At 41.0% G+C, this 22223-nt stretch overlaps 1 protein-coding gene across 1 annotated transcript in view; it reads left to right on the forward strand.

The window, feature by feature from the left end:
• Positions 1-17239, forward strand: part of T265_03361 (hypothetical protein) — a gene marked incomplete at both ends in the record, with an annotated part of 152748 nt that extends 135509 nt beyond the window's left edge. The window contains 6 exons of the mRNA XM_009167822.1: positions 9-195; positions 1963-2045; positions 5920-6217; positions 10827-10976; positions 14470-14589; positions 16483-17239. Coding sequence (XP_009166086.1) covers positions 9-195; positions 1963-2045; positions 5920-6217; positions 10827-10976; positions 14470-14589; positions 16483-16608 — 964 coding nt within the window. The remainder of the gene's footprint in view (positions 1-8; positions 196-1962; positions 2046-5919; positions 6218-10826; positions 10977-14469; positions 14590-16482) is intronic.
• Positions 17240-22223: the final 4984 nt, after the last annotated feature.

Below are 22223 nucleotides of genomic sequence, written 5' to 3' on the forward strand. Positions count from 1 at the left end.
GATTCTAGCGGTTCAGAAGAAGGTGGCGATCCGTCTGCAGATCCTGTAAAATCTCCCGATGTATCCGACAACCGAACGGGAAGAGTAATTGAACGAAATGTGGCTGAGCATCGCTTATGGCGTATCGCACCATTCAACTTCGAGAAGTATCCTGGCATGCGAATGAACGTTCCACCCGAGAGGATGGCCTGGACGGTAAAATCGATTTCTTCCTGTTTGAGGAATTCCTCATCAAAACAGTTCTTCCTTGATATGGAAAACATCTGTTTCCATTTTGCAGCACCATTTATGTTTACTTTTGCATCCTTTTGAGGCGTAGATGGCTATTTTGAAGCAAAATAATGTTACTGATGTGCGTTCGCCAACTAGCAAGTCGCTGAAAAAGGTTGGTGTTAATTTAAGCTGCAATGGCGGTCGGCCTTCGTTCCTCGTTACCGGCCACCGCAGGTTACATTTGGTTTTAACGAAGTCACCTGGCGTGTTCCAGGGTTGCAGAGTTGTGTGCATAAGATTTTTGTTTTCGTCAGCTGGCAAAAAGATTTCATCGTTGCATCCTGCAGCCATCTGGCGACTGCTAAAGCTACATGACAGGATCACCTCACACTTTTACACGTAAACGATGGCTGGTGTCAATGTAGTGCAAAATACAGCAATATACAAATCAAAATTATGGTACTCATTAACTGATAATCCCACCACCCTCTAAATCTCACTAATCATCTGACCTGTTGTTGTCGGGATCCTCTTGACCTCCAAACCAAGAGGGTGAAACTGACAACCAATGCGTCAGGTCGTCAGGCAAAAAGAATACTCAGCAAAACAAAGGCGTCCAAACCAAGGCAGTATACTGGATGTTCACTCAAACAGTTTGCAATTAACATGAGATTCAAGCTCTCTTTCGATACCTGCAGAAGCTTAGGTTCACTCGGGTCCATTTACGATAGCATCAGCAGCCCTCGTAACAAAATTTATGGTATCGTCCGGTGCGCAAGTAAAAACCCGTGAGCCAGTAGAAAATGTATGCATCCCACTGCACACATCAATGTTTTATGAAATCTACGACCAGTCTGGAACGCTGTTCGCTCTGTCCCAACCACCTTTTGATCCTCCTGCCCTACTGAAAGTAAAATGCTATAAATAAACTGAAATCAGGAACTCCACTGCCGTAAAATTGCAGTTACTCTCTGTAACTTCCGCTGAAATGACGCCATAGGCCACAGAAGTAAATGCGAGTAACAAAAACATAGGATGAAACGATAGAATGAAAGCTCATCAAAATTCAGCATTGTGCACTGTTCTGTCTCGGTCACGTTAGGTACGTGCCGTACTTTTTTCAATACATCAACCATGCGTAGCTGCTCCGGTAAACAGCATCCATTGAATTTGGGTCATGCGAGGGTATGCTTTGATTTAAACGAAAGCCAGCGAATTTTAATGGATGATTGTGCAAGTTCAGCCAGTAAGTTTCCCCACGCTATAGAAACCTAAAACATTTTCGAAGCAAGACACAAGCCAAGTTTGGTGTTCGTAAAGAAATAAATTCCCGAGGAACGAGAGAATCATAGGATTTGGCTATTAAAATGACATTTTAAACTGCTGACTGATTACCTGTAGACCTGGCGGCACACCGTGAAAAATCTAGGTGCGTCCAAAAAACAACATTAATTTCCAATTTTCGGTCATTACAGACGTAAAAAAAACAAGATAGGTCAGATCAAGTCGGTCTCACACGTGACGGTCAGGTGATAATGGATTGGCAGTGTTCAGCCAAGTTGTATTACTCGTCCCGCCTGATGTGAAGCGGTGGGACTTGTGAAGGGAACTAACTGACGACACGTTAGCCTGTCCACATAACGGATGAATTGGATAGCATATATTGTTTCTACGAAAATCTGATATAAACAACATGAATAAATAACCGCTGGAAGACATAAAATGATCATCTCACTTGTGGTATTTTAGGCGGAATATCCAGACTACTTTGCCTATGACGCGTGCGAAGAAGTTCTCCTCTATCCATCGGAAGATGCACACGACGGAGAAAAGTGAGTTTACACGTCAGGTCCTCCGGATTGATGTAAACTATGGTGATCGACTCAAGGTCATATTAACTCTTTAATGAAGCATGCTTCAGGTTTTTCCCCACCCCACAGTCTCCATTTTCTAGTGATACTATGGCAAGATAGCTAAGACTACGGACTTCAGAGGGACCCCCAAACAACGATTAAGTGTGCCTTCTTATACTCGTCCTGTTTATACTATCATATGTACATACGCTTAAATGGTCATCAACAGTTTTCTATCCCATAGGTTTAATACTGGAGTTGGTCGGGAGACGGAGCGCATTCGGGTGCCTTAAAATCAGATTTACCCTTGTTTGGTTCTTTGTTGTCAACGGTCACGTTTCAGTTACCACAAACTTTGTCCAACGCGTGCAAAAAGGGAGAGGATGAGCCAGAGGAAGTATTTTGTAGATTTTCAGGGCAGCTCCTTCGTAAAGAAGGTCATTAACTGAGAAATTTTCAATAGCCGACTGTAAATTCCTCAACAAGCAGCCCTTCAAAAAGAAAGAATGATGCTAATAGTCTCAACAATCAAACGCAGTCGTAACAATAGAAATAACTTTTGAAAGGTAATCGTTTGCTACCTCACAGCACTTCTAACTTTTGTGGTCCCGGGTAGCCGAACACAAATCAACAATACAATTATGAGCAGTTTGATAAATTGGATTATCACTCCTGCTCTTATTGTCATGGCTGCCTAGATGGAGCTGGTTTCTGGTCAATCAGGCCCGATTTCTCAAAAAGGACCGCTTTTCTTCTCTAGTATGTATATTCTACTCTACCTCATGAGCCTATCGGTACTCGGAGAACAGAAACTTTCTCGGAAACTAAGACGTTTTCAAAGCTACCATTTCACAATTAAAAATGTCTATGTTCAAGGCGTTTTTCTGAAAATTCTCTGTTTGAGTGAGCGAATGGTCAAAGTCAACATTTACCTCAACTTGGTAAACGGTGCCTAAAGAAATAAGGTAACCGAACTGCGGTAAAATGTGAATCGCCTGCAAGTGGTGGAAGTTCCGGATTGTTCCATGGCCATAATAGTTTATGGAACTTGTTAGGGCTTACATTGTACTCATAGACGCGAAATATGCGGTAGTATCACTCCCTTAACTAAATCTTGTCCTGTACCCTGTGCTAAGATAGACGGATGCCAAATTCTGTGACGTCGAACCTCTAGAATTGCGGTTCCAAGTAATCATCGCGGTAGATACATTCATTATATACGTATAACTTGTAGCAAGTGTGAAGAACGCAATGCTTCTGGACGATGATGACCCATACTAGTAGGTTGAGTTTTCTGGTACACTGATGTAGGGTTTGTAGTGATCTTCTCCCGACTGCAGCACAAACGCATGTGGGGACTCGTGAAGCTTAACCACTTTGGAAAACATACCACCTGTCACACTTTAGCAGGACCCTGCAGGTGCCCAACTCCTCTTCCGTTAGCCGTCGATATACAGGAAGTGATCGTACAAAAACTTGGTCACTTTATGATTGTGTTCAAGATAACAAGCGATGGTCCCTGTGCCTCCATATACAAAGCCATAGTAAACAATCGGTGTTTGGTGCACTGTTTGTTATTAGTAAATGGGCTCAACTTACTGGTTTTTTTTTGGAATTTCTGTTGGTTTTCCTGGCCACCTGCTGCATTTTTAGTACATCAAATCGAAGGCAAAACAACGCTGGTGATTCTGTTACCCTGCACGTAATTTTAGCTTGTGTATTCATCTAACGTCTTCTCAAAGGTCGTGAAGGATAAAAGCCGAACAACTGCCAATTTCTCGAAAAAACTTATCTGAAACCATAGCACTGCAACTGTAAAATTTATTGCGCGCCAAAAACCAAGGGATGTTAATTAAAACAAATCCCTGAAAGAAGCAGATTGTGGTGGTTTTTGGTTTGAGCATACATACAGAAAATGCAACATTTTTACAAAAACTATTTCATCTATCATTAACTATTACATCTTCCGAATAAGAATCAGTGTCTCATGTTCATTTCCTTGAGAGCCATTGATTAAGTCTTGGTATCTGACATAGGATCGCACCAACACTGCATATGTATCAGTCCCCGTCAATACGCCTACATCGACCAGGCTGCAGATCCAGATAGCTCATAGCCAATAAAGTTTGTCTTAATGATGCTGACTTACGTCTAAATTGTGCTTATTTGCCAAAAGTATACACCGATATCACGAGGCTCCAGTTAAAACTGAGTAAGAAACACTTGCACAACTTCATTCCGATGGCAGGACAAAAGATGTCGCCCCACCAAAGGATGTTTTCTCTCAATAGTTACCGTCCTTCGGTGAGGAACTGTTGACATGAGTGTTTTTTACTTTCCAGCAATCATTATTCTTAAGTTTGCCGGTGCGTGATTTCTTATGGGATCAGTTTTCTGACGTGAACTTGAAATTCATCCTAGCTGGAAAGTATCCACTTTGTAGGAACAGCGTTTCTCAATGTAGGCGTCTATCGAGATACTGGTTTGAATCTTTGTTCCAAAATATTCAGTGTAAGTGAAGATGAGTTGAGTATACTTGACTTCAGTCTGTAGCCCAGGTCAAATAGTTTGTTGGTATTCTTCAGCAGTTTTAGGCTATGGAAACTTCTGCTTGGAGATAGTGTGAGCCCATATAACATTTCCCATTCAAGTGTGCTTCTAGCCCACTGGAGCATATTCAGTGCCTCATTATTTCCAGTACGGCAACATAATACGACCGAAAAAAACTGACAAGTCCACAATGTTTACAACAAACCTCAACTCCGAAAACAAACAACGTAATGCGGATCTAGTCAAAGACGTAACACATCAATACTTGAGGAGACTGAACCTGAAATCTTGAAGGAATTCAGTTCAGCTCATTCGTTGTATAGACGTTCACCCGCAACTCTTATATAAACACGTATCCAAGCTTTTATCACATCGCTGCCTTTCAACCATGGAAAAGTGACAATCACAAATTATTATCTCCAGAAAATCTGGTTCAGAGTGACCCCTGAATGCATCTGGTCTAATTTACTAAGTATGTAAAATTACTCTACAGGATTCCACAAACGGATTTTGTCAAAAATCGAAGTCATTATTATCAGTAGAATCCTTATTTATGCAAGCAAAAGCAAACAATGAAACCACTCGTGTTGCTATGACCTTAGTGAAAACAGAGAATAATTAGCTAATCATCGTTTGTTTGACGGATGGTCAAGGTTTCCACTGCCCCTTTGCGTAGCATTCTTCGTGATTCTCTGAAACAGGAATTACTTCGAATCCTGTTTTCTAATGAATTTAGTTCCTTCTAACATCAAAGTATGAAGCTCAAACATTTGTAGTAGAGATCAATGACAATTTATTGGACTGTCTCATCATTTGAGGTGCCTGTTCACGTAGAAGTAAGGTGTCTCTCTGATAAAACTATTTGTACTCCGTGTGCTGGCTAGCACACAACTTGATTGCGACCAAAGGACTGGCAGGCAGACGTCTGTGTTTAGGTCGCTTCCCCTCCCCTCACGACTACATTCGGCATGATTTCCCCATTGGTGAAAGTTGGACAGACGGAAGCATACAACTTATGGCCATGAAACTTTGTCCATTGTTGCATGCTTTTTTGCATCACGGTTTGCCTGGTAGCTTGGGATTGAGGCCTGGCCTGCACAATGACGCCTTGGCCTGCATAACGACGCCCGTGGCATGCGCTTGAACTCTGGATGAGCATCCCTAATGCTGCTTTTTGTGTAGCAAAATGAGATTAAACTGAGCATTATTGTCTTTTTTCCACGCTGTATTCCATCGACAATCCATTCGAATCTGTGTGTCACAGTTTTACACACGGAAACATCGATTTTGCTTTCAAACTCAGTGAGAATCTACGTGGAATTAGTTTCAATCAGTATGACCCTCATGCCAAAATACGACGTCAAAGTCTACTGGGTCGGTATCGTCTTGACCCTACGACCGGTGCTCCCCTCAACCCAATGGGCCGAACTGGCTTACTAGGCAAAGGATTACTACCTCGCTGGGGTCCGAATCATTCCATTGTTATATGCATCACAAGATGGTCCAGAGATCCACGTACCGGTAATCAAGTGACTAGAAGTAATCGTGGAGTGTTGCAGTACATAGCTCTTGAACGAACCAAGCGTTTGTGTATACCATGGGTGAGTCCATCTGTTTTAAAATTCATGCTGCAATTCTGTGAAATTGCCGAAATTTTTTCAATTATATTTGTCATTCGTTGTTATCCGTAATGGGGAGGAAATTCCATCGAACAAGTAGAAATATTCCTACTTCTTACGTCCTGTAAGAATAGCATTCACGTCACACTGTGTCCCTAATTATGACTACTCGGCGTCTGTCAACGAAGAGATCATGTAAAACTAGGAGAAAATAGGTTGGGCAGTTGAAACTTAGCGGCCACCTTGACCTCATTTTATTTTAAGATGACACAGGCATGTTTCAGAAGCACGAGGGTGTACATGCGAATTCAAATACGAATGAAAATGAAGGAACTAAACGATATAAATAAGTTTCCAACGTAGCCTGAATAATATTGTGCCATTTGGAGTTTTTGTTTGCATACCGTGGATTTCACAAAGCACTTGATGTTATTAACCAAGAAAAAGATTATTAGCCGGATAAATCTACTGGCAATCTTTCTATTGGAGTAATTTTAAGAAACGTTTGTCAAGGGGGCTACTATTTTCGGAATTATTTCCCCAATTTACCATGTGAATCGAGGGTGAAAACCTTAAAATGTAGATCGACTACTCTGTCAAACCCCCCTGATTCATTGATCGCACTAGAGCATCAAACTTTTGGAGAGCATTGTTTCGAGCTTTTTTACCAGACCTTTCCAATTTAACGTAAACTTACAAGTTTAGAAACAGCTCATAGTTGCCTCTGATCCTAGTTTCTTTATGTACTTTCCCAGCATTTTATGTAATTCAAGACTGAAAACAAAGCAAGGACGAAAAAAGAAATATATCTGCACACGGAAGTTACATTCGCAACCACTGTTTGGTTCACAACATGCACATTAATGATCATTCAGGGTGATGAACATACCACCAATGCCCTTGCATTTTCAGCATTTGCAGGTACAAACATCTCAGTACAGGTAGCGTCAGAATATCTCATTTGTCGAGTAAAAGCTTGTTCTGGATGTAATATTCTTGTCAGTATTTGGAAAAGTTTGCAGCAATAGTGTCAAAACGGTACAATAGTATTAGCAATAGTGTAGTGACGGGATAATAGTGGGTGCCTCTTCTTAAGGTGTGCAGATGGAAGGTCAGAATAGGTTGAGGGTCCAGTAGACGTATCACAACTAATTTGGCTATTGTTAGTAATCTTAGCTTGACGAAAACAGGATACAGCGTGAAAAATTTCACAAACTGTTTGCATTGCGTATTTTGCTGACATTTGCAGTTTAGATGCAACGCGGTGCAAAATAAACTTACATACCGTGTTTACCTTTAAGCAGCCTCTAGTTTCTGGTCACCGATACGATTTTCTCCCGCATTTCATCGGGCTCAAAACTTGGTTTTTTTGCCTGTGTGTCTAGGTAGACATGCCTCAATATGTCCTTTCTTACCAGATACATGTTGACCAATATAGCATCAGCTGTAGTTATATGCACTGAAATCAGAAAGATTCACATTTTTAATGATAGACAGGCACTCTGTGAAGGTAAATCGTTGTGCAGTAAAATCTGTTCTAATATATTATTTGGGGGTCTCATCTTCAGTCCTGTTGATCAACTATCAAAAACGAAAGGTGTACTATTCGTCAACTGAAGGCAGCCGTTTGAGTCGAATCCTGCGCTGTCGCATGAGCACTAACCATAAGGATACACAACTCATGCACCCGGGCAAACACAGATATGCTTATACAACTCCACCGAATAAGAACATCTAACCAATGCCCATCTATTTGCGGGACTTGGATGGTTGATACTTCAGTATCTGTGATATTCACTAGAATCTTATTATTACCGCTCAGAGGATTAACCAGCACATATTTTACTTGACGTATCGTCTGACAGACAGAAAAGGCACATCGTTGCAACACCAATATGAAAACAACAAACACAATAGGTATTGCTGATATCTCACTCGGCTGAAACAAAAGGAGGCTGAATCATGCGGACTTAAAGATTTGTTCTTGAAGTCAGTCAACATCATCTTAATTAACGATACCACCAGGTACAAACAATGGTATTTCTCGGACGTAAAATTACGTTAATGTAGGTGAATACAGTCTTTCAAAGGAGACCAGAAAGGAATGCGACAGAAAAGGAAACCCCGGGTCAGACTACAAAAAATATCCGGAATGCCCACACCTCCAACACTCAGCCAGGCATTCTGAATAGAAACTGACACCATAAACGCCGCTGACATCAGTTAGCCATTATAACGATCAGTGTCTCCGGTTCCGGGATAAAAAATCGTACAGAACAGTTAAAGTGTAAGAGATAGAACCACAAAGCGTGTAACGTACTCGCCCAGGTTAGAGAAGCTGAAACTGTTGCGGAAGGTCTGAGTCTGTTAGTTGTATCCAAAATGTTGTCATAGCTACATGGCTTTGTTTGAACAACTTATTGCGTTTGTCTGCTGCAACAGGAAAATACTTCACTCTACCGTCGACCTTTGCCATTAGTTTGAATTTGTGCCCTGTCCCCTTTTTCGCAATTGGCTTGTCTTCTCGTCCAAAAATTAACAACGACACCATTCCACCAGTTTGAATATATTTTACTCTACCAAAATTGTGACTTCCTCACCCTCTTTCGAAGTAAAAGTTGTCTATACAGACATGCATATTGATTCTTTCACCCATTTGTCAGCCACAAATATAGGGTAGTTAGCAATCGCAAATTGTAGTCACCAGCTGCAAGTCGGTTTTAAGTACTTGTGGGAATCAAGGCATCTGGAAGTCTATCGGTAAAATTAAAGTCGCGTGACAACGGCGCGAACTCAAGGGGCATCAGGCAAAATGGCCTGATGTTGAGGCATAATTTTGGAAACTATACCGCGGTAGTCTGTTGTTGATTTATCGTCCTGAGCCTGTTCTCATGTAGCCACGTCTATCCGTGAAATTTACTTCATTACCCGCCTTCTTCTTATTAGTGTTATTACTATTGTTATTATTATTACATTATCCGCTTAAATTGATCCGATTTTTTCAGTTAGGCTGAGTTGGATATTTACTTGCTGGAGCGACTTATTTGAACATTCCTACGTATGAAAACGTCGCCTGTGATCTTGTGTGACCAGAAATTTTACAACACACTTTTAATCGCGTTAGTAAGCATAAACTGTTGGCGAAATTGCACATAATCAGATTATCCAGCCGTTGACGCAACGAGGAAGAGGCAAATTCAAGTTCCAAGCTGCTTGTGGTCCTAATTTTCAGATTTACCCGACTGCTTTATATGGCTTCTGACTCCCTACGAGCTGTTAGATAATTTGCGGACACCTGATGGAGAATGAACAATTCACGTCACCAGATTTTTGTGTTTCTGGCACCTAAATTCCGTGCTTAATATCAGCCCAGACTAGAGTTTTCGAACATATAATGGCATTTGCAGGTGACATGGAGAACAATTGAATAGCCCCTCGAAAAGTCAATAATTAGCTGAGAACCGGCCGATAGAATCAACGACGTTCCAGCCTACTAAGTCTACCTGACGAACCTGTGAGCTCCAGGTTTGGGGTATGTAGCTCGTGTGAAGCTCGTTCTTCCAATTTGGAGATGGTATCCGGAGTAAATCGATCATCTGGCACACCCTTCACTTTTAATTAGCGTATTGGATTTAATCAGCTGTGAAGCCTCCAGACAGCAAAAGAAGTGGTGCAATGATTGATTTGGATTAAGACCTTGAGCAGTGAGGTTGTGGGTTGTGTTTCCTCACTACCGATTCCCGAATTTTTCCTCACAATACGGAAGCTTGCCACCTCCTAAATGGTAAGGAAAGCAAACAAAAGCAAAATGAGAAGCATGATGAGGTTAATACGCTACGATCCTCAACACTAGATTCAATGTTCGACTGGTCTACCACTTAGCGACCGTTTGTGGTCTGCTAAGGGTTCGTAAAGAGCTCACCTAGACTTATGCCACTCGAGGGTTTTCTTTGCTCTTTAGGGAACTGCCAGATGGCGTTGAGGGGCACGTCAAAACCTCCACTTGTCAAGGATTTTTAAGACACGTTTAGGGGTCCCGGTTCAGCATTTTCACAAGTACTCAATACAGGACTACCACTCTTCACATGCATTCATGTTCTTTGACTTCAAAAAGAATAATGAGTTCTTTCCCAAAAGCCTTGGTTTAAATGGTTACCATGCGATCTAAAGAGAATCTTTTCCTAGTTCACAATAACGGGTGGTATTTTGAAACTACGTTGACGCTTGCTAAACGTCGTCAGCACAGTTGGCAACAATCACTGGGCCTTTGACTATTTTTATACAACCTAATTGAAGTTATTCAACCGGCACTACTATACCTTCTTGAATGAGTCTATCTAAGAGTAGTTCCAAGTAATTGGTTAATTCTAATTTTACATTTTTTTCTTGAGCATATGAGTAGACAAAGTGGGTATAATTCCGACCGGCAGACAGACATAAAGACTTGTTGCAAAAACGGTTGAACTTAAGCAAATTATGAACCCTTCTATCTAATATGCACGTGGAAAGGTCAGTAGATGCACTTTAACAGGGAAATCCAGTGTTTAAGGTTAGACTACAGCTCACACTTTTCTAACTGGATCGTTTACAGTATCTCACAGATCATTCAAACCGATGCGAACTTGACACATGTGTCCCCAAGGTAATAAGCAGCTTTATTACGCGCCGGGCTCGAGCCACATTATCTGAAAAACGCGTTGACAGACTTCTCAAGCGACTGGACAAGGCTGAAGTGACTCAGGTAAGAACTGTCTTTGTGCTAGATGTTTTTCTAATCTCAGTTACAGGTAGTTTCTGTTTCACATCGTCCAGAATTATCATTCCACGTGTTTGTCCGTGGTCACAATATGCATCTTTCCAGGTACAGGGATATGTCAAGCTTGAACATGATCTCACCCTGATGTGGGAGTGCTTAATATACTAACTACTCATATCCGCCAGTAATAAAATCTCGCCTTCAAATTAAATGATCTCAGTGAACTCGGAATCCAATTTTTGGGAATCTCCTTCGATTGATTTTACGCAGGAAGTGCAAGAGACGATGCAGAAGATGGTATAATGTAGAAATTCATATAAATAAGTAGACCAATGATAAGTTTTCCCCCTACTGTTTTATTACTGTTCTGAAAGTAGTGAACGGAAAGTTCACGTTCACCTCACCATCGTATGAACACTCCTCATCCTGTACTAGCGCAGTTACTCTGTTGAGTCCACACTGCTTGAGTCCCTGTTGAGTCCCTGCTTTCGTGTGAAGCCCCCAGAATAAGTGTATCAAGATAGCAAGAAAGCTGTTCATACAAGAGTGATGTGGACTTGATTTCTACAAATCCCGCAACCACCTACAACTAATAAAAGCCTAGGCCAGACAGCCGGAAAATCTGGCTGATTGGGTTAAACAATGAATATTTCGCCAAAAAAATTTGAGAATAATTGTCGCCCTCAGACATGCGTTTATATTTCACAGCCCGGAATCCTGAATGTGAATGATTGTACGGTTCCATTTTTTATATAATATATCATCATCGTCGCCGAAATAAATACACCAGTACTAGATACCGGCGCTCATCTCCTACACAACCATGTGAAGAATATCTCTCTAACCGGTGGAATGTTGGAGGGCACTGAATTAGTAAAAGTAGCCTTTTCACACCAGCGCCATCAATTTACGAAGTGATGAAATCCACGTAGCTGGTATTTCAATATTTCGAAATCTGCCGCCAATAATACTTTCGACGGTAAAATCAAAAACAGTCAGGGGAAGAGAGATAACAGCCTAGTTTAACCGCACTGTTTATAAGAGTGATTCGATGTAAGCTCTTACTTGACCTGATACGTGGAAACGGAAATTGCAGCATATATTTAAAAAAAGTCAGATGCATTCCTTAGTCGAATGTATGTAGAAGGAGCAAAATATCTACGGAATAAAAGACTTCTTCGCAATAGTAGTCGGCTGGCGGCTCGTGTGGTATTGCTAAAGCGCTTGACGTAAGCATGTTATCAGCAACCTCTAACTGGTCAGCATCACGTTTGACGCTCCCAAAAATTGCGTCTTATGTGCCACGGTTAGAAGTCATAGTATATGTGAGGCTAGTGCCCGTGTTAAGACAGAAGTGAGTCATATTCCACTATGGCTGGAACAGTGCTGCACATGTCTTTTTGAATGAAGGTCTAATGATCCGATTGGCTCAAAACGAGTTCAATTTAGTTAGACCTGAACATAAAGATTCAGCACACCTCAAATTAAGAACACTGGGATTTCCACTGACTCGTTAGCTCAGCAGCAACTCAAGTCAGAAGGGCACATCAGTACTTCACCAACTGTAACATGATCTGAATTCATATTATAGCCTAATTTGAACACTGGGTAAGATACTGTTGCAAATATTCTGTCTAGAAATCCCGGCGCCTGCCTTCACCTATCGAGCTGGGTTCCTATAACTAATCTCAGGCACAAAAACTTAACCGCAAGGCAGATATAGTTTGCTTAGGACCAACATGTAGTTTAAAGTTTGGGGAACGATTTGCAGTACTTATTTCAAAACCCAACCTGAATGGCCAGGAGATTGATCTTCAGATCTGTGTCTGTTAATCAGCCTTGTACGAGCGACCCTAGTAGCAGCGTCCTCATGTATGGATCAATTGACTGCTGAGTTACACAGGCCACCGCAACATGATCAGGCTCAGACGCTTCAGGGGCAGCTGTATCATCCGAAGTTTGTTGATTCCGCAGAAAACATTCCAGTCTTGATCATCAGGTTCGATGGGTGGTGGAGTGTTAGAGCATGGAGCGCACCCATTGGTACTGCTGGATGGCTAGGATCGCTGTCTCATAAAAGGCTTAGGGCCTTGAATCTACCGCACGATGATCACTTAGTAGAAAATTACAGCTGAACATAATGAGATCGGATGGGCATCGACACTCAAAACTAGCACTTCTCATATGTGAAAAGCTCAAGTTTGTTTGATAATAAACACGATTTGTGAGATACTACTGGTTACAGGCTTTAGTAATATGAATAAGGCTTATTCCTTAAAGTCAGGATAACTTGATACCATACAATACAACAATGAACGATTGCGGTTATTAAAGCCTAACGAAACATGCTTCACGAAAGTTCCGAGGTTGTTTTTCCCTAGCATCGGAGCCAAATTTAGCACGTTATGGAATCAACACATCATGTCACTAAAGCGATCTAAGCCAAATACCTTTGTTCTCCCTCAATTTTTTCCCTATATAATGACCCATACCTGTTGCGATTTTCATCTCAAAATCAAGGTTTTTTGATAATAAGCACATTTGGATGAGTTTTTAACTAATTTGACTGATCAACAGATAGTATTGTTGAGCTTATAATTCTCAAAATGTTACTTCTACCGTATTAGGCCCTAGAATGGTACAACTTGACAGACCTTGGTAGATTTTATCCCTTGAAGCAAGCTTCTGATTTTATCTATGCTCAAGAAATTAGGCCGGAGTTTTGTGTCGAACAATAACCTTTCCTTCAAGTTGAGCTATCTTGAACAAAAGATGATGTTTGGTCACTCCAGGTTTTTGGGTTTGGTTCACTAAATCACTGTTGATGAGGCTGGTCTGGCCTCTACAGAGTAGGTGCCTATCTTCAAACAGATGTGCCTTATAACAGATTAGTTTACTCAAAATTGGAGTAGGTTATATTTCAGTTTGCGTGCTTTAGTGACATATGAAAAAAAATCTCTGACACTTCGGTGCGCTGGTTTACGTCGAATATAATGGTCAGTCTTCGAGTCAAAGATTTGTCAAGTTGTAATAACAGCTTGATTTTGTGGACACTCCGAAGTAGTGGCTCTCAGCTCACTTAATGTTGAAAGGCTCCAGGAAACTTAAGTGATCATAACCGGAGAGAATACATATTACAAAGACTGTTTTTCAAATATGTAAAGCGAGTGTCATGCTTCCCGGTTGAGAAAAAAGGCTGAAAAAGTCACTGAACAAATAAGGATGGGCACTACAACTAGTTAAATAGACAAGGGATGTAGCATTCGCATTCAAAAAATCAGCCATCCTCCTCCTAAAGGGCGAAACTAATTGCTGTATGCGCATTTAGTCCAAATTCATTGGGGTAGTCCTATAAGTTGAACAAAGGAACTAGGTATCCTTTTCAGATAAAACTTCTTGAATGCAAATTACCTATTCTCTGACACGAAAACTAAGCAGGGCACTCCGATTAATGTAATACTGAATCCTTATTCTCCAGATATTCAAAGGCTATCTAGATGATCAACTGAATGCAGATAGCGCTTGGACCGAGACAGTCGTGATCAACATCCATGAAGGAAATGCAAAAGGCGCATACATGGGTGACGACTTTCTCAAAGTAAGTTTACCCGTGCTGACAAAAGTATGTCTTTCTCCTAGTAGAGTAACTCTTCACCATATATACTGTTGCTCCGTCCTATCTTACTAAAAATAGGTCATTGAGTGATTATTAGAGAAAGTTCACGGTGCAAAAGTCGTAATACACCGTTACTTTTGGATTAAGATTTCTCAAAACCCGGTGATTCAAAATAAGCAATATGATGTATGTCAGTTGAAAGAGCGATGTTGTGTTTCGACATCCAAACCTCCCAAGATTTTTAGTTCTGATAAGGTATGTGCAGAATAATGGGTGACGCAACCTTTTGTCTTGTTTTTTATGGCTGACCGGTTCACACAGCCGCAGAATGATTAAATGAATGGACCAAGAATACCTCCGTATGGCACTCGTCTGTCTTAGAGGCAGTTTGAGTTGTCCGGCTGAATGCTGTTATGGGAGAATCAAACCCATTTGTCAAAATCAGAAATTTGTAGATCCGATTAGACATTGCTGTACATCACCTGCAGCAAACCAGTTGATCTTTGAAAACCATATGGTAATGTCAAAGTTATCAAGTGTAGTAAAAGCTCCCTTTTTTCAAGTACCTTAACGAACTATAATTCGCACCCTCCTTTTAGAGAGCAATTTATTATTTGAAATTTTAGTGAACAGATCTAAATAAAAAGACCCAAATTGTTTTTGGAAAAATGGAGTTGCAGGGAATGATCTCAAATAATCGTCTGAATATGCTCACGAGTTGTGTTCAACCACTTTGCAACCGGGTGATATTTTAGTTCGCGTGCAGTAAAGATCTCTTAATTATTTTCGCTGCGATCGATATTTGTAATTGATTTAACCTTCTAGCAGTACCATCTCATGTTTTGATGTAACTAGTCTGTCGCTGGTGCTTTCTGAAGACTGATAAATATGTCCTAGACTTCCAAGAGTATTTAAAAAGAAATGATATCGTGTATTTTGTAGTTTTCGACACAGGAACACGGACTTGTTTGAAGTGTTTTGCACTTCTGGCATTGTTGACCCAATAATACTACCATCATTACTGACCTCAGTACGGAACTGGAGCATATACCCCTGAGGTCTACGGTCACAGTGGCTCTTTGGCTTATATGATCAGGTGTATAGTAAGCGTGGTTCAAGATCACCAATTAGATTCCCTCCTTCTTGAGATTGTTGATTAGCAATTCGTTTCGGAAGAGCGAAATATGGATGGCGAAGCACCCGACATGCACTTCTGCGTTTGAGTCAATAAATAACTCTAACATGACTGGGTCGTCTTCTTAGATAAATAAACCGACCCATCTTTCACTGGTAAATTGTGTGTTTCAAGATGTACGTGGCGATGACTAACGAGCCTTGTTGATGCGGTCCATTATGAGCACATGACAAAACAAAACCCCTTAAGCATCCCCAACAAATTTCCGCCTAGTCTGCACATTGTTTGAATGAGAGATCCACATATAAAGCCTGATTAGATAAGAGATTTCCTATTGTTTTCACTACTTTGGAAATTGAAAAACATATCCTTACTCAGCACATGAATGGACATGTAGAGAGAATATTTATACGCTGGCTATAGGCCGAAAAATAAACCTGACAAGGTATGTCACCTGTGGGGATAATGAAATACCGTTAGAAACATCAAATTGTGCAGACTCAAATGATTCTTCCGGTGATGATTCCATATCCACCATGACCACACGGTTGTGCACCACACTGGGTATCCATGGGGTGTTGTATCAGACTCGAGTTACAAACATATCTAGTAAAACGTCCTTAATACCATCGATTTTACCGATAATTGTGAACTGATTGTAATTTTCAAGCTCACAACCTACACGTCACAATGCTGAGATTTGCGAGGTATTGACTGTGTCCTGCTTCCTACCTTTCCAGTTATTCAGCGAACCAGCCACCGGCGAACAATGCAAATGGATGGAAGTTGGTCAAAGCAGCAACTTACGGACAAGTCATAATTACATTTTAAAGAGTGTGGCCGAAAGCAAACGCGCCTTTTACTAACTCCAATCAGTTTACCGTACCAAATCAGTACCGATGCGTGCCATATCCCTGAACGCGTCTGCTAGATACGGCCTGAGACGGTAGCACGTCTTGTTCAACAAACGGCGTGTTTAAAACCCGAATCCTTGGTTTAACTAAAACATGTCTGGCTCCTAATTTATTTTACTACGATTCTGTAAATTTGAGACCATTCCCTTATAGATTAGGCCTCTTAGACTGTCGACGTATGTATGCAGTGAATACTCCCACACTGATGTATATTGGGAATCTGCTAATAAGTTGAGTCAGTTTCAACTTTTACGTCTTCTTTCATTCTTTCGCATTCCACTATTATCGAATGAATGTGTTCAATGAATGATCAACGTCTTCTCTAGAGCATCTTTTCTTCCTTGTAACATAACACATACTTCACGCGTGGCAACCTACGCGAAGATTCCTAATACCAAGCGCTGATTAACGCGCAATCCTAATGCTTCCAGAAAATGTACTGCCATAGGAAAAGTCACTTCATGAAGATCATGTAACTTTGTGGATCTACAAATATTGTGGAGTCATGTGATTGAAGATACCATAGATTTTGTTTTGGCAAAACTTTTGGTGATATACTTGTCACGCTATAAGCAAATACAAAGCTATCAGACAAGTGACTTTTTTTAATGCTATCAAGTAGTACCTGTGACTTTATTCATACTTGATATCAAACTGCTGAGCAAAATACCACACTCTATACATTCACCCCTCAGATCTTGTCACAAACCACTCACCCCAAGTTCACTTAATTCTTGGATTTTTTTCGTGTGCATGGTGGAAAGCCGAGTAACTGTTTCAGATTTTGTCAGGACCCTCATACGGAATCCATAAGTTATCAGGCCTTGTGTTTTATAGCTGAACCCCATAAAATGGAACTCGTCGTTTCTGTAGAAGCTATTTATTGTGTTTTTGTCCGGGCGAGGACCAACTACATGAATGCGGATCAATTCTGCCTAATACCAAGGGCATCGAGAAATCTACCATTCTTTTAGTATGATACTAGTTTACAACTGCTACTCTGAAAAATCTCAGAAAAAATTATAAATTAGTACAGTAAAGTAAATTTGAAAGAGCATACTCCCCCTATTTCTTGAACTATTTTTGAAAACTTGGCTACTACTAGCTCACTGATGATGAAAGTTCGTTTTCTCGGTATATTTGTGACCGTTTGCACGTTTATTTTTATTTCAACATTACTTATACATATTGCCTAAAGTCGGTAGCATGTGTTTATTCATGAATTGTTGGTCATTTCATCAGTCATTATGACAATGATGTGCTAATACATGTGTCGTTGCGTAGAAAGTTAATCAGCTGCCATTAGTTAAAAACTACAATGTACGCTAATATCTTTCATCCTCAGTAAAAAAAAATTAGTGTTGCAGTCAAGGTACTTTATTGTTAAAGATCATATAGGAAAATCTCTTGGCCCAAAAAAATTTCAGTCATTGTGACTCAAAACAGGCTCGTGAGACATTCAGCGTCCCAGACATAGAGCTGCCCACGGGCCTTTATTGTTAAAGATCATATAGGAAAATCTCTTGGCCCAAAAAAATTTCAGTCATTGTGACTCAAAACAGGCTCGTGAGACATTCAGCGTCCCAGACATAGAGCTGCCCACGGGCGACGGATGATTCACTCCCATGCGTTAAGCAAGGACGAAATGCATTTACGTTCCTGTAGATCTCATTCACTAGTTATACGGCGTCAGAACACCATCTGATTCCTCCAGGTTTTGACATACAGTTAGTTAGCTGGTATCAAATGCTAGCAGTCTTACTATTATCACAGATTCCACGATGCGGTGGCATATAAGCCTATATTATTGTCCTGTTCACCGGTTTTCGTAGAACCGATCGTTCCAATGCCCATCCGAAAAGTGCTTTGTGTGATCAACAATGCAATAAAACTTCGTACCTTGAGTCTGCTCACAACCGTATTACTGTAACCAAATTAAGTAAGCTAAGTTAAGCACTGAAATCTACTACAAACATCCACGACAGCACCCCTGATGGACTCATATGATGTCGTGCCCACGATCTCCTTCCGTCTGAGCAATGGACGTAGTTTGAACTTTCTTGTGGTACCAGCCAGGGGTGGAGGCAGTCAACACGAAACTACGATCAAAAGCTGGGCTGATTTTGCTGATATCTGAAAAGCAGACACAGGACAAGACAATAATTATTATTATCATTATTATTATATTATATTTATCATATACTGTTATAATAAGAATAATAATCGTTCGGCTGTAACACCCTTTCGGTGCCTAGCTGTCATGCCACCAGAAGGAAGCAAGGGGGTTGAGATAATGCCGGGTTGTTCGATCCCAGACAGGAGCAGTCGATGTACACAGGTTGGGTTCGAACCACCTTCCAGTCAGTAAATTTGTGCTTTAACCACTAAGTTATCTCGAGTTCAGAAAGCAGGATAGAGAAAAATGTTGCGGTTTAATACGCTGGCTTTCTCCGCAGGGCTATGTGTTAACTTCGAGATAAAAGAAAGTTGTTTACGGAACTTCTCTTACTACATTTTCCAGAACTGAAGCAAAGCAGTAAAACCATCACGTGGGTGATCTTCCTGATGCCACCAACCTCTGGGTTCGATCCTAGCTGATGCGTCTGCATTTTAAATAGTCACTGCAAGGAACCAATCCAGATCTGAACTCCATCTGTATTCAGCCCCCTTTAGACAGTCTTTTCAAGCGCAAGGGCTCATGACTGAAAAATTAACTAGCTGCGGGTTTTCTCCAGATGGTCACCCATCGGATGGACACCGCGAGAATTTATCGCCTGATGCTCACGTCCAACACACTTTTTTTGGGTGCAACAGCACAGGACCAGTGACTATACTTATGATTCTAACTGGAAACTATCTGTTTTAACTCAAGCGTCAAAACTCAGTCAGACAATCGATCCTTGATTTTCACAGTCCTATAGACTTTTGCTTATTACTGGTTGTTATAGCCTGCGTTTCAAAGGGGACTAACTTCATTCCCAACGTAATCAAGATCAAGCTTCGAATTTATGAACTGAATAGAAAACCAGATACACGTAAGTGCTTGAAAGTCGAATTTATTCATATTGCATTATCGTGAACTGGAAATAAAGCTAGAATTACCACCATAAAACTGACTTTTATGTTTTAAATTAGGTCATATATCTTGATAGGATAGGAGATTCCATATGAAATTAACGCCGTGTGAAAATGGGACCTTGTTATATCTGCTGATTTGCCAATCTGTTATATTTGACTGCTGACCCGCTCCAGTGCCTAATGCCAGGAAAAAGACTCACAGAATGGAACACAACAGATACATTCTGAGCAGGCGAGTGCGAGAGCGTGAGTGAGAGAGCGTGAGCGTGAGCGTGAGTGCGTGAAAGTGCGAAAGTACAACGGTCTCAAGCTATTTATTGGAGGGACACTGTCCGAACTTGGTCCAATGCTGACGCACGCGGTCTGGCTTGGTACGAGTCTGCGACGCGCTTCATATTGCGGAGGCGTTGTCTGAACTTGATCAGCGCTGACTCGCTCTGTCTGGGTTTCATACAAGGCTGTGAAGCGCTGCCTATTGAGCGGGTGTTGCCTGTCTGGTCAGCATCTGGCAGAGCTGAGGGTCTCAGTAGATTTCGGGCATCCAGTGGTTGCTTTCAGGAATCTGACCTTCGTGATAGACCTTCTCAATAAATGTCTATTTTCCTATCTGTCGGAGAGCGAAAGCATACTTTAATCTAGAAAAATCAGCAAGTCAGAGCACAGCTGCCTCAGCATTCACGGATCAATTGCAAACCATCTATTCGTTACTAAGGTTAGGCGGCTTGGTAGTCCGTGGCTATTAGAGCCCACAACGACATAGATGGTAGTGTCACATTCGGTTCCTGGTGGCAACGTCGCAAGACCATTTTTAATTAGCTGAGACCATAAACAAGCCCACAAAATTGTCTAATAAGGAACTAACTTGGCGCTGTGAGCCATACTCAGTAGTGCTATTTAATTTTACAATGAAATTAGCTCCTGATGGACACGACAACTATTTTTAGACCGATGTTGGTAGATGAACCCAACAGTTCGACCTTTGGTATGGCACTTTAGAACTTTGTAGGCAAGCTGGGAAAAATCATCACGTAACCCTTTTACTTTTACCGGGAGTGCTCTCAGTCCATTTAGAAAAGAGGTGCGAATTTCAGATCGTCAATACTATTGGCGGGATAAAAAATCCTCGGTCAAAACGGATAACAGGTCCCGTCCGTTTGCAGTGTTATCTATCTTTCAGTTTGAAAACTTAAGGCAGAATACGTTCAGCTATTTTGTCCGCGGCGCACTCAAAAATGCTTTAAAACAGTCAGTATTTCAAAACAGGTGACAGCAGTCGGTTGTCTTTGAAAGCACTTTTGTGAAGTGCATGACAGTGCATAACTTACGAGCCTGGAACATTATTCTTCCTCGTTTGGGCAGTAAGACAATGACATTTTGTTTATTTCTGCCTTCTTAACCAATTTTGTCGGAAATGCAGTAGCCTCGGTGACGAAGAGAGCTGTAGTGCAAACAGTCATTTTCACTTGCGGGCAAGACTTTAAACCAGTGTCCATGATACTGATTGTGGAACATTCCATCAACTCATGCACTATTTCGCGTAAATGATTGAAAACTTTTCTATCCCGATCCACAGAATACAACTTTTGAAAAAAAACAGTCACTTTCTGAATTGTATGCAGGCCGAGGAGGAAAACAGTTATTCAACCCAACAAGTTGGATTGTATAGAATGTATCCTGTGACCTATTTTTTCTCCGTCAGATCAATTGTCATTTGCGTTCTCACATCCATTTCAAATTAGCTATTCGCTATATACCCACTAATGTCCACCCAACCTCCTCAGATATCCGTTACACAGATAAAAAGAAATTACAAGCCGAGCCAATCAGAGTTCGTGGTTTGCTTCCAACAACAGACCCTAAATGCAGTGCAGCACTTGTCACACATTTCGAACCAAAAACTTCTGGTATTTGTTCTAACTAATGCTGACTGGCTTTCCAGAACAGATGCAATGTGATAACCCAGTTGAGGTGCACTTCGTTTCTGGTTACAATTTTCCCCCAAAAATATGAGTTTCGTGAACTTATAAAAGCTCTATCATCAACTGAAAGCAACTAAGTTTTATCTTCAAAATATCAGGAAGCTTTTGATAAAATTAAGAGGTTTAAACCTCCGAACTATTGCTTGCGCATCGCGAACCTTAAATACCCAGCATCGCTGTCACAGGCGCTTACCAGAACAATCCCCTTTATCAGTTTTGTAATGGTAGATCAAGTTCTGTGACGGGTTTTTCGTGCACAAACTGCATGTAGAAAATGCGGTTGGACCAAAAAAAGTCCCCGTATTTGGCCCGATAGAGTTTTATAAAGTGTTGCATAGTAGGTACCCGTTATCCCTTGTTACTATCAGTCGATAGCAAAACATGTATTTCTATTCACACGGCTATCATACTCCAAAGGTGGTCTAAGGCATGTAGCGGACTAGGACCTTATCAGCGTGTTCAGATAAATTAACAGAGAAATTAACAAAATCACAATAGGAAAAGAATGAG

Source organism: Opisthorchis viverrini (assembly GCF_000715545.1).
Source record: "Opisthorchis viverrini unplaced genomic scaffold opera_v5_46, whole genome shotgun sequence".
NCBI classification, from domain to species: domain Eukaryota; kingdom Metazoa; phylum Platyhelminthes; class Trematoda; order Opisthorchiida; family Opisthorchiidae; genus Opisthorchis; species Opisthorchis viverrini.